Source organism: Meleagris gallopavo, chromosome 8, assembly GCF_000146605.3.
Source record: "Meleagris gallopavo isolate NT-WF06-2002-E0010 breed Aviagen turkey brand Nicholas breeding stock chromosome 8, Turkey_5.1, whole genome shotgun sequence".
In the NCBI taxonomy this organism is placed as follows: Eukaryota; Metazoa; Chordata; class Aves; order Galliformes; family Phasianidae; genus Meleagris; species Meleagris gallopavo.
In genome coordinates this window covers 17,195,562-17,207,595 of record NC_015018.2, presented here as the reverse complement: position 1 = coordinate 17,207,595, position 12,034 = coordinate 17,195,562, and the positions used below count along the sequence as shown (strand labels likewise).

Genomic DNA, 12,034 nt, shown 5'->3' with positions numbered 1-12,034 from the left:
ACTGCCGGGAGCGCGGCGCGGGGCGGCCCGCGGTCAGGGTGAGCGCGTGGGCGGGCGGGGTCGGGCAGGGCCGTCGCTATCTCGCTTCACCGCTCTTCTCCCGCAGATGAACGGCGCGCAGGATGCGGCGGAGCCGGCGCCTGTGTGGGAGCGGCCCTGGTCGCTGGAGGAGATCCGTAAGGGCAGCCAGAGCTGGTCCTTGGCCTCGGACGCGGGGGTGAGCGGACGCTGCGCTGCGCGGTCTCGGCTGCGTGAGCGCCCGCGGTGCGCGGAGCCGCCCCGAGAGCCGCCCTGAGCGCCGTTTCCCGTCCCACGCAGCTCCTGCGTTTCCTGCAAGAGTTCTCCCAGCAAACCATCTCCAGGACCCACGAGATCAAGAAGCAGGTGGACGGGCTGATCAGTGAGACGAAAGCCGCCGACTGCCGCCTTCACAATGTCTTCAACGACTTCCTCATGCTGTCCAACACGCAGTTCATTGAGAACGTGAGTCGGCGCGCACCGGGAGCGCGGCTGTAACTGGCACACAGAGCTGTAACGGCCTGCCGGGTTTGTAGGCTTCCCCCCGGCCGTAGCTTTTACCAAGCACTTTGTCTTGATCAGCGTTGTGCTCAGGCCGTGTGTCAGGCCGTAATGCTCCAGAGGACGAGGTGATGCAAATCTGGGTTACTGGTATTTATTTGCAGTGTTACGATGTCTCTTCTGGCCTACCTTTGCTGTTCGGCTGGCTGTAAGAAAGAAGGGGGCAGACTCTTTAGCAGGGTCTGTGGTGAAAGGTCGAGGGGAAATGGTTTCAAACTAAAAGAGGAGAGATAGAGATTGATTAAAAGGAAAATATTTTTTACTGTAAAGATGGTGAGGCACTGGCACAGGCTGCCCAAAAAGTGGTGGGTGCCCCACCCCTATAGGCATCCAAAGTCAGGCTGGGTGAGGCTCTGAGCACCTGGTGGAGGTGGAGGCGTCCCTGTTCATTGCAGCAGAGTTGGACCAGTTGGCTTTTAAAGGTCCCTTCTGACTCAAATGACTATGATTTTGTACCAACCATATTAAATCTTGGATGCTTTAGATTGTTTTGCTCAACTATAAGTGCACAGAAAACAGTCATCGCTTCTAGGTCTCACTTCAGAAAGAGACATCTGTCTCTTTCAGGAGGGGATAACAGCCACCTATGTTTTGAGAGATTTGGATTCAGGTTTGCAGGTTCAAAGGTTGCTCTTTATTCCCCTGCGTCTCCTAGTAGCTGATCCTGCAAGAGAGTGCTCAAAGTGCTGGATAGAGCAATCACCAGAACATGCTGAGGGCTGGGGAGGGATGTGACCTTTCCCTGTAATGGCAAACAGGAAAGAAGGAGAAAAGCTGCTAGAATACAGAAACCAACTGCCCATCAGTAAATTGGGCTTACTTTTGAAGGCTTCTAAAATAGCTTAATAATAGGGAGTTAAAACAGTGCTGTGTTGTAATTATTTTGGGGTTTTTTTTGTTGTGTTTTTTTTGTTTTAACATTAACTTAGTCTGTAAAAGGGGTTAAATGCTCAGCTTGCCTTCCGCTGTTGCAGTGTCATCTGCGGTCTTGAATCACCTTAGTTGGATCGAGAGGCTAAGTGGTAGGACCTTCGTAGTAGCTGCAGTACATGAAAGGATGCTGTGAAGATGCCTGGCATCATCTATGGTTGTTTTTTTGTTTTTCATGAATTAATTTGTAATTTTATTTTGTTAATGATACCCATGATTTAGGCCTTGCAGAAGTTTGTTGCTCTTATCTCAATTAATCTTCCTTGACTTTTTTAGCGAGTATATGATGAAGAAGTGGAAGAATCTATACCCAAAACAGATGCTGGGGAGAAAGCAGAGCAGGTAGCTAACTTCATCTTACATGGGTGCTTACAAATCAAACTGTTAACTTTTTTCATGATGTCTTTACTCTTTATGGTGTATGTCATTCAAACATAACGTTAACAGTAACTTTGAAAGCTCCTGCAACATATGATAATCTTTTAGGGCCTTCCCCTCCCCAGTTTCAATATTGTAATGCGATAGACAAGTTGTTTATTTTCCAACAGCTATGTGTATTTTTCTAGGAAGGGAATCGAAGATTCTGGATTCAAATGTAGTGAATTATGGAAGTAAAATGTGACTGCAATTACCAGGAATGAAAAAACTCAGAGCTTTCTATATATATCTTATAGTCTTGGTGTGTTATCATATAAAGGTTCCTGTGAAGGAGCACAAAAAGGAAAGTGTTGTGTTAGTGTGGGTGTTTAAAATGTGTCTGTTTATAGGGTTGAAAAAGATGAATTAAGTCAAGGAAAAACAAAACAAAAACAAAAACCAACCCTCAAAGCTCATGAAGATCTTTTTCTTGCATACAGTGAAAAACTTTCACCATACTAATTTGAAATCAGATTTTTGCATGTGTGTTGCAGTGAGGTTGAGTCTTGAGTAAAACACAATGACAATATTTTTCCTGTTGAAGGAAAAGACACGGGAACAGAAAGAAGCTGATCTAATCCCCAAAATACAAGAAGCAGTGAATTATGGGTTGCAAGTTCTGGACAGTGCATTTGAACAGCTAGACATCAAAGCAGGCAACTCTGACTCAGAAGAGGAAGAAAGTAATGAGAGGGTAGAACTGATACTTGAGCCAAAGGTACAGAGACCTGTTCTTGCTGAGAGGATTGGATTTGTGCTTCTTTTATTGGACTTGCTCTTCATTTCTGTCAGCAGTAATATTGTGTTGTTATCAAATTCTTTTTATTTACCTAAAAAGAAGATTTTGTGATTTATATGTAAAACTGAAATGCTCTGTGCTGAACTATTTCTTTATTAGCCTGCTTGTCTTGCAGTTGGGTTAGCACTGATGAGTGGTGGCCATGAAGAGATTTAATTGAATGGGAGTGAACTTGGGAAGTTCACTACCTGAGTTCTGGCTGCAATGAAACCTTTAAATGTCATGGTTTTTTAGTCAGTTTTTACTGTCCTAGTAATTAAGAATCCTAGAGGTAGAATTTGCAAGGATATTTTTTTGTTAGATATCACATAGAAAAAACATATTGGGACCATTAAATAGTGATAGTGCATGTTTCTCATAGTGCCAAGAAGGAATTGCAACTGGCCAACACCACTTGAAGGATGTTTCTGAGACTCTTTTGAAATAAGCTTGTATCCTTCTCATGTTATAACAAGGGCTGTAGGACTCCTGTCTTCATCAGCAATGTAGAGCTGTGCCTAGCTGTCAGAAAGACTTGATGTTGTCTCTTTCTAGGATCTCTATATTGACAGACCTTTACCTTACCTGATTGGCTCCCAGCAGTTCATGGAACAAGATGATGTTGGCCTTGGAGATCTGACTAGTGAGGGTATGTGCTGGCATAAATTTTGATTTCTCTTGGAGTAAATAGTTCCTAATATGAAATTTTGGTCTTTGGTTTAACCAAATAGCTTGTGTCATACTGCATAGTTGTTTTTGCCTGTTTGGATACATACTGAAAATAGTTACAGAAAACCTTGAGTCATGCTGTCACAACCACCTTTCCAATACGTGAGTGAGTTGTCAGTAAGTCTTGCCCTGTGTATTTGAAACACAGAATGCTGGAACTTCAGCAGCCTACAAAGCTCTTTCAGATTATTCTTATCCATCTGATTTTTAGTTCTCATCACAAAGCTTTTAATGTTGCAGTAATTATGTCTGGTGACCAACAAGCTCTGCTTACAGATGCCATATCTGATCTTAACTTTTGTTTTCTTCTAAAATAGAAGGATCAGTTGATAGTGATCGTGGAAGTGTACTTGACAGTGAAGAAAAGGATGAAGAGGTAAGCAATGAAATAGTAGCTGCTTTGCATAAGTGTTCATGAGTCCTTATTTAGATGTAGGCCATTAACTGCCTCACTTTTTCATTTGGAGTCTCAAGACAACATTGCAGTGTCTCTTTCCTATTGTGGTCTGTTGTGGTAAATGTACTTTTCTGTTACTGTTCTTATGCAGTAATTTTCTCTGCAGCCTTTCAGGAGAGCAATGTGTTACTGGCTCTAACTAATGCTATAGTAGAATATTTCAAAGCGAAATGTTTTATCCAGTCTAATTTCACTTTGTGAAGCAAAAGAACTCGATTCTTGTGTGAGAATTCAAGAATTGAATTTGTTGTAAGTTACTGTGGCAAAGAAGGGGTTGTGAACTAACAGGAATAAGTTCAAACAGTTTTCAGTGATTCTCCTCCAGGCTTTGCCCCATGAATCCAATGCATTGGACTGTCAATTTCTGATATGTTTTATCTACCTGGAATATCTGTGGTTTGTAGCTGTGCTGTGGAAGCACTCCTTTTATCCTCAGGTGTTTACTCTTGGTATCTTTGCTCGATTAGAGTTAAATGCCTTTTGAGTTACTCAAATGCACTGTCAGATGGAGTTCATTTACTTGGCTAAGTTAATGAAACTTGAGTAAGCTCCTTTTCAGAAAGATGTTCAGTAGCAGTCAAACAATTATGTGGTCTGGTTGGGGTGAGAAGATGAGAATTATCCAGATTTAAGCAAGTCCAGAGCTTCTGAGCCCACTCCTTTAACCACTGAACAAAGCAATGTGTGATAATTGTGTTTGGGTCTCTTGTGTTCCAGGAATCAGACGATGAATTTGGAAACCCCAGTGAGGATGACCAAAAGATGGTATAATTATATGCCCTGGTACAACCTGAAAGACTTTCTGTTTGAGACACAGTGAGAATGCAAAAAGGAGGAGATCAGAGCCCTAGATAATTAGCAATTGAAAGCCTTGGTTAAGCCTGATTTGTATAATTTTCTATGAGTAGGCTGTCCTGACCAGATGGTGTGTACTATGTATGAACCTTTGTTGGGCTTTAAAGCATGCTTGCCAGCCATCATTAGATGCACATTGTATGTTCAGTGGCACTGCATGATGTGTGTTTTTCTCAGGAATAACTTTGGAGCACTGGAAGCTGAAAGAATCAGCCCCATGAGAACTTGGCTTCCGAGGGATTACTGTGTCTAATTACAATTCTGAATTTGTGATACAGGAAGTAAGGAACAATGCAATCTGAATATGACCTGAAATCAAAGATGAGAACAGTGTGAAACATTTGAAGAGCATGATTATTTGGATAACAAATGAAAAGGAGAAAACAAATGCTTAGGTTGAAAAATTCAAATCTAATTTCAACTGTTGGGAATAGGTAGCTACCTTGCCAAGGGAAAGGAATATTACCCATGTTTAAGGGTGTCAGTGGAAAAGAGGCTTATGCTGGGGACCCTCAGTCTGAGAAAATTCAGGATCGGAAGAACAGTTTTTCAAAGCCTGCTCCTTGTGAGCACTGCCTTAGCATTTGGTGATGCAGCCCAGGGGTGTACTAGAGAACACAACTAGTTGTTTGCAGCTACAGGCACTCTCTCCTTACATCTCAAAAGTTGTTCAGTACCCCCAAACTGGCTGAATGTTTTCATCCTTTCAGTAAGTTTGCTCTGAATGTTTTATCTAAGCAGGTGGAAGTTTGTACTTGTGCCTTTTGTATGCCAACTTGAGGAGAGGACAACGGGGTCTTGTTTCTTTTCTCAGAGGACAGCCCAGATGAGTGATGAAGATGATTATGATGGTTGTGATCTCTTTGACTCTGAAAAAGAAGAAGATGAGGATGGAGACTTTGAGGAAACTGCAAGACCTGTAAGTGATTACTGCCTCTCCACGGGGATAGGTTTTGGGCTTGTTTCATGAAAACTTTGTCTTTGGTTGTGATTATAGTGGTAGCTTTTGGATACCTGAAGTGAGTATACCTGGTAGAGAGGACCTGTGAGTAGAATCTTTCAATGTGATTGTTCATGCTTCGTCCCTTGAAATTAGGGGACTCCTGCACCCTAATCTGGAATCAAAACTGTCTTTAAATGTCATTAAGAAATTGTTGTACTTTGGCTTTGGGTATGATAAATACTTCTTGTTTTTTATATTCCCTAATTCAGGTGACATTGAAAGTTTTATAACCATAAAGGACTACAAATGGCTTTTCTTTGATGCACACAATCTCTTAATTGCCTTCTTAAAATCCTTACGAGTGCTTCTACTGAATACTAAATAGGAAATTGTATAAATGAGGCTGTGCTATACTGTATTTATAATTGCACAATTGCAAATACTTCATACTGGCATTGGGATTGAGTAGAATAAATATATGGCTATTTGTCCCTGCCCCTCAGAAAAAGAAAAGGCCAACGTCATTTGCGGATGAACTTGCAGCCCGAATCAAAGGAGAAATACCAGTTAAACAGGAGGAAGAGCATTCGTGTAAGTTAACTCTTAAGTTTTGATGAATGATTGTGAGATGCTGGAGAACTGCCGAGGGTGTTGGAAAGGAGAATTTGTGTAACAATATTTGCAATTACACAAATCTGTTGTTTAGCATGTATTAGTTGAAGGCCTAATAGGAGGAATTAAAAACAGTATTGTAGCTGTTTTCTGCTCTGAGAAACATTTTGGTCATAACTTATAGGAATGAATTGGAATTTGCTGAGAAAACTTGTTGCTTTCAGATGAGACAGATCACTTCTTAGGTGCACTTCTTAGGTGTGTTATTGTAAATATTTTCTCTTAACTCCAATTCTCCATCAGTATGTAAAACAGCTACGTGTTTGACCACACATCCTTCCCCCTATTTAAGGCAAGTATGTGGGAGCACTGGTTGCTGTGGTCTTTTTTAGAGCTCAAAAAAGCCCTCAAGAAGTAGTTTGCTTTCATGGGACATGGTTTTGTTTATTTTTTTATGCTGCTGTATTTGGCTTAAATATGCTGTGTTTTGAGGAACTTGTCAGTCCTGCTGTTTTCACTGATATATTAGAATAAATAATTACTGCATTTACTTCTACTCTCCTGTAGTTATTCTTACAGCAAAACAGCAGTTGAACATAATTAAGTTCTAGAGTGCTTATGAGCTTGCTTTTGCTTTATATTTGTCTTTCTTGCTCTCAGAGTTACTACATTTATTTTGTTCTTGCTTGATGTGAACTATCAAGTTAGGATTTTGGATATTGGAATGTAAAACCTAACAGCTTAATTTGTTCAGTTACAGGCTAATCTTCTGTTAATTGAAATAACCTTGCTGAGCGATGAGAAAGAGAGGGGTAAAATTTAGTCTTAAGTAACTCCATCAAGGCATAATATATGGCTGGAGACATCCAAGGTTCTGTGTGCCCTGCGTGGAATCTGTACTATCTGTAATGATATGTTTCTCTCTGATATATCAGGTGATACTAGTTACCACTAGTCGCAGTACGAACAACTATGTTGCCATTGTAATTTAAAGTGCCATTTTTAGAGCTTGTACTATAGAGAATTGCTTTACTGGGCTGATATATTTTGTTTAAATTACTTTTTGAGATTTTTTTTTTATCATAGGTCAAGCACAGGTTACAAGTAAAGATGGATTATTTCATTTACACTTTGAACTTTTCTTCTTAAAGCACTGTCACCGGAAATCAAATCAAGGAAAACTCCAAAAGAGAAGAAGGAAGTTAAAGTTCCATCAGATGGTAAGATTTCCTCCTATCTTTTTCTTCAGTCGTTGGTTGAATTGTAAGATACTGCTTAAGAAAACATGGTAATTGCTGTAGAAACTGGGCGGGATATCAGTGAGTGTCCTTCGGGGTGAGTATGTATACAAGTCTAGGTGGTTATGTATGAGTGCAAATGATGGCCAGTAACAGTCCAGTGAGAGTTTCATCTTAAATGTAACCTTGTGGAGTAGCTACAAACAACCTGAGAGATCCACAGCAGCTTCTCTGTACATATCATCTTTATAAGAAAGAGAGGGTGGAATCAAACTAATTTTTGTTTTGATTGTTTCTTTATTCCCTTTCCTGAAACTCAGTCAATACTCTTGTCTCTCATGCTTTCTAGATGATGAAGATGACATCTTCAAGCATCCTAAGCTGACTGATGAAGATTTCACGCCATTTGGTTCTAAGGGTGGTCTCTTCAGTGGTGGCACCGGTCTCTTTGATGATGATGAGGTGAGAATGCTAGAGAGAGGACAGATGGAGATGTGTGTGTCCCTTTAGAGCAAAACAAAAACAAAAACAAAAAAATCCCACAAATTCCCAACAACTCTGGAAGGCAGAAAGAAGAAACAACATTTTGTTTCTTGTTAACATTCAGATATAATGGGACAGTGTATATTTCTGTTGGACAAAGAAAGCTGTGTGAGTAAGGTACTTGTGTTGCCTTTGGCACAGAGCCTACTTTTCTGTGACAGTGCTTGTAGTAATGCAAGTGTTGTTCTGGCACTACATTAGAGAGGTTTTGATTCCAGCTATGTACTCAGTGCCTCACTTTTATCTGTGAAGATAAACTAAATATTATGCTGTTTTGTTCATTTTAAGAAAGAAGATTTCTATTAAAAAATTAATGAGGTTTAAGGCTTTGACAGAAAAGTTGTTTTTAAAAAAAAAAAAAAAAAAAAAAAGATTTCTTCTGATTTTTATCATGCAGTTGATTCTGGAAGAAGTCCAGAACAGTAGCCAAGCCATTGCCTTTGCAGGGTGTAGTGTTCCTGGTTATAACTAAAGAAACAGCACACACATTGATTGGATAGTCTACATGAAAGATTTGGCAACTGTCTTTTCCTACAAAAGATAAAATTCACTACTGTACCCTATACTCCTTTGCATTTTTGTCTAATACCAGGGTGATCTTTTTGCTGAAGCACCAAGAGAAGATTCAAAAGAGCAAGAGGAACAAGTTCCTATCAGTGCAGGTAAGAACCTGTTTTTGTCTTTCTACTTCTGTCTGTGCTGTAATTTATCACAGCCAGCAGCAGGAACATAACTTTTCCCACTAGGAATTCTGGCGTAGCAATTGTTTTCAAATCTCTTATTTTCCTCAATCTCAATAGAGAGCAGTTACATTTTCCTTGAATTGTATATGTTCACTGTGATTGCTTACACGCACCTGTCTTCCTGGAGCTGACAAATATCCTTACTGATGTTGGCAGAACTCACTGCATACACTGGGTTTCTGTTGCTGAGGAGTACTTTGTGGGATCCATTCGTGGATTTTGTTGGGGTCAAGATTGTTTCTCACAGTTTGAATATCTACACTTCACTTTTGCTGTATATCCGGACTCTTGAGGAATCTGATGAGCACTCATTCTGCAGCAGTTTTTATTGAAACATTGTGCTTATTGAATTTTCAGATGTGCGTTTAGAGACTGAGCCATTTTGTTTTGGTTGTACTGTATCAAAGTAGTTTCAAATGTGTGAATGTGAACCCTTGTAAACAACGCTGTGTTGATACAAACTGTATTTGTAAGCTTCAGATTCATTGGCAAGTTTTAACGGATTACAGTAAGCTAGACATGTTCTTACATGCCTCTGCAAAAAGGCAGAAGTTCAAAGAGAACGTCTTAAAGACTTCTGGGCTGCTGAGCAAAGCATGGAGCTCAGAACACCTCTCAGGTTCCTATTTCTATGGTAGAGTTCTAAAGGCTTTGATAGTGTAAAGTGAGTGCATCCAATTGTATTGTACTTCCTGTGATTTCAGCAATCTCTACAAAATCCTTAAAGAAAGTTCCTGCAGGTGCAGTGTCTCTGTTCCCAGGTATGATTCATTCAATAGCAAATTGCTTCGTGCACAAAATGTCCTTTTCTTTAAAGCGCACTGAGGAGCTTTTAAAGAAGAAAGCTATGAAAGCTCAGCAGCACTGCACTGCTTGATGATTACATGCTTAATGACAAACACAGGCGCTTCTGCTGTGCTAAGCCTAACTTGCAGCATGCTTTATGTTTAATCAGGGTTCTGCAGGAGTTCTGAAGGTAGGTGCCAATGATGGGAGGTAAATGGTAGCAGCTGTCAACTTGGAGAGTTTACACTATTCTTAGTTTACTCCTAAGAATATTTATTACTTTAAATGCTAATATACTGTTTATGTCTGTAGTGCACTCAATCACAACTCCGACTCATACTCTGAGAGGGAAATGCATTTTCATCTTTTAGTTTTGATCACATTTTCTTAGGTTAGCAGAAGCTTGTGCTTTTGATGAGACATTGCAGGAATGCTTTAAGTACTGCTGTGATGGAAACTGTGCATCTGGTTCAACTTTCACAGCAGTAACTTTTTTCAGCAGCTTTTCAGTAACTCTGGCTATGGTAACTGTATGGATCCATTTTCCCCTATCTGACCTGCAGGAGGGAGTGATGTCTTCAGCTCCTCTGTAATTGTGGAAAAAGACAAGAAACCTACAGCACAGAGTACAGAAAAAGCTCCTAAGCAGCCTGAAAAAATTCATCTTTTTGATGATGACGATGATGACTTCTTTGTGGGAACAACTAAAAAGACTCCAGGTCCAGGTACCTCCTTATCTGTGCAGTGGCGAGTTAAACGTAAAAGATCATTGAAGTTCAAACTGTAGAAATCACTGAGTGCTTTGCTAGACTTATTTTTGACTTGGTTTTTGTTGGATTTTTGTTTGTTTTGGTCTTGTGTTTGTTCTAATGTTTATTCTATTAGCAACTCTTTTCCTCAGAATGGTAGGGCTGGTTTATTTGGACATGCTCTCCAATGACCTTTATCTCTTAGGATGTTACTTCCACTTCAAAGGCGGTATTCAGACTTAAAGCAGGAAAATAGTACAGACTTAACTCATGCAGCTTTGAGAGCCTCTGCTCACCACCACCTATTGACAGGCGCTTGGCCCTTAGGTGTGCCAAGCTAATGTAGAATGCTTTGTTGAGGGATTTAGAAATAGCCATTCAATGAGACTCCAACTGGATCCTTGTTGGTTACATTGTCTGTCACCCATGCTCTGTTTCACTTCAAGAGCTTGCCTCATTTTTTCCTCTTAAAAGTCTCTGGTACTGGTTTCTTTTAAAAGAGAGCACAGTATTTTTGACTGTGCTGTCTCTTGTTCAGTGGTGTCTGTGCTGTTCTGTTCTACTCGTTACATTTTTTGTTTTGTCTCTTAATGGAGTCAAATCTGCAGCTGACCTATTTGATGATGATGATGATGAAGGTGACTTATTCAAAGAGAAACCTGCCATTCCTCCTGTGGCTGCTAGCACAACTAAAGAAGTGGAGAGTGAAAAGAAGACAGCCATAGCAAAAAAGGTAATGGAATATAAGTAGGTTGTGTGGCTAAGGAATTAGGAGAAAGAGATTACTGTGTCTGAGATCATTTTTCCATGTGAAACAGTATGGAAGTGCCATATTTTTATGGCAGAACTGGATTCATAGGGTCTTTCATGACCAGAACTCCTTAAGAGTTTCAGGAGCCCTTAAATGTCTTTTGCTTCTCTAACTTTGGGTTTATTCAAGGCTTTTTGCTTATGGGAAATGATTAGAGAATCTTTTTAAAGTAGAACTGAATTAGGAGCAAAATGAGAAATCTTTGCTAGTTTAAACAAACAAAACGTTAACAAGCAAACAACAACAACAGAAATGTAGGAAATTCACTGCTGGAAAGAAGCCAGCCTGAATTAAGAAGCTTTGGTGTTATGGTTCTGTACTGCACAGACTGTTGCACAAACTTCTGACAGGAACTTAAGTGGTAACCCATTACTTGTATATGTTTTGGGATAGGATTGTGGGTGTCACATTTCTACCTAAGCATATACAAAATTTTGAGCATCCAAAAAGCAGCTTTTCAGCTGAAAACTCTTAAGTTACCGAAAGCTTTAAATGCTGTCCTGAGGACACATGCATAAAGCTGTGAGACTTTCCTAATGCACACTCAATTTTATTTTTCAGAGCAGCGTCTTGGGGCAAGTGGCAGCACTCTTTGTTTCTGTAACACAGACTGTATGTGTTCATTGTATACATACTGACTGTCTAAGCAGTATATGAACGTAATGAGCTACAGCAACTCTTTTCCCCTCCACACTAAGAAGCATACAGTGCTGGGGATGTATAATACAAATTGTTGTAGGACTCTATCCATACTGCCTTTTAAAAAACACTTGAGCACAAAGCCAAAAGCCAGCTCCTGTTTCTGATGCAATGCAAAAGCAGGGGAGGTAATGGGAGAACCTCCAGTACCGTTGTTCAGATCTC

The 12,034-nt window shown here is 40.2% G+C and overlaps 1 protein-coding gene across 5 annotated transcripts in view; it reads left to right on the top strand.

Annotated features, from left to right (window-relative positions):
• The first annotated feature begins 6 nt into the window (after positions 1 to 6).
• Positions 7 to 12,034, top strand: part of WASHC2C (WASH complex subunit 2C) — a 30,724-nt gene continuing 18,696 nt past the window's right edge. For 2 of the 5 annotated variants that reach the window (XM_010714460.2, XM_010714459.2), the window contains exons 1-15: positions 107 to 217; positions 319 to 483; positions 1,786 to 1,851; positions 2,471 to 2,644; positions 3,260 to 3,353; positions 3,751 to 3,809; positions 4,608 to 4,655; positions 5,560 to 5,664; positions 6,192 to 6,279; positions 7,452 to 7,520; positions 7,888 to 8,000; positions 8,674 to 8,743; positions 9,529 to 9,585; positions 10,174 to 10,335; positions 10,956 to 11,092. In XM_010714460.2, coding sequence (XP_010712762.1) covers positions 107 to 217; positions 319 to 483; positions 1,786 to 1,851; positions 2,471 to 2,644; positions 3,260 to 3,353; positions 3,751 to 3,809; positions 4,608 to 4,655; positions 5,560 to 5,664; positions 6,192 to 6,279; positions 7,452 to 7,520; positions 7,888 to 8,000; positions 8,674 to 8,743; positions 9,529 to 9,585; positions 10,174 to 10,335; positions 10,956 to 11,092 — 1,518 coding nt within the window. Of the gene's footprint in view, positions 39 to 106; positions 218 to 318; positions 484 to 1,785; positions 1,852 to 2,470; positions 2,645 to 3,259; positions 3,354 to 3,750; positions 3,810 to 4,607; positions 4,656 to 5,559; positions 5,665 to 6,191; positions 6,280 to 7,451; positions 7,521 to 7,887; positions 8,001 to 8,673; positions 8,744 to 9,528; positions 9,586 to 10,173; positions 10,336 to 10,955; positions 11,093 to 12,034 lie in introns of those variants that run through there. The other 3 variants (XM_010714455.2, XM_010714456.2, XM_010714458.2) reach the window with 3 other exon arrangements.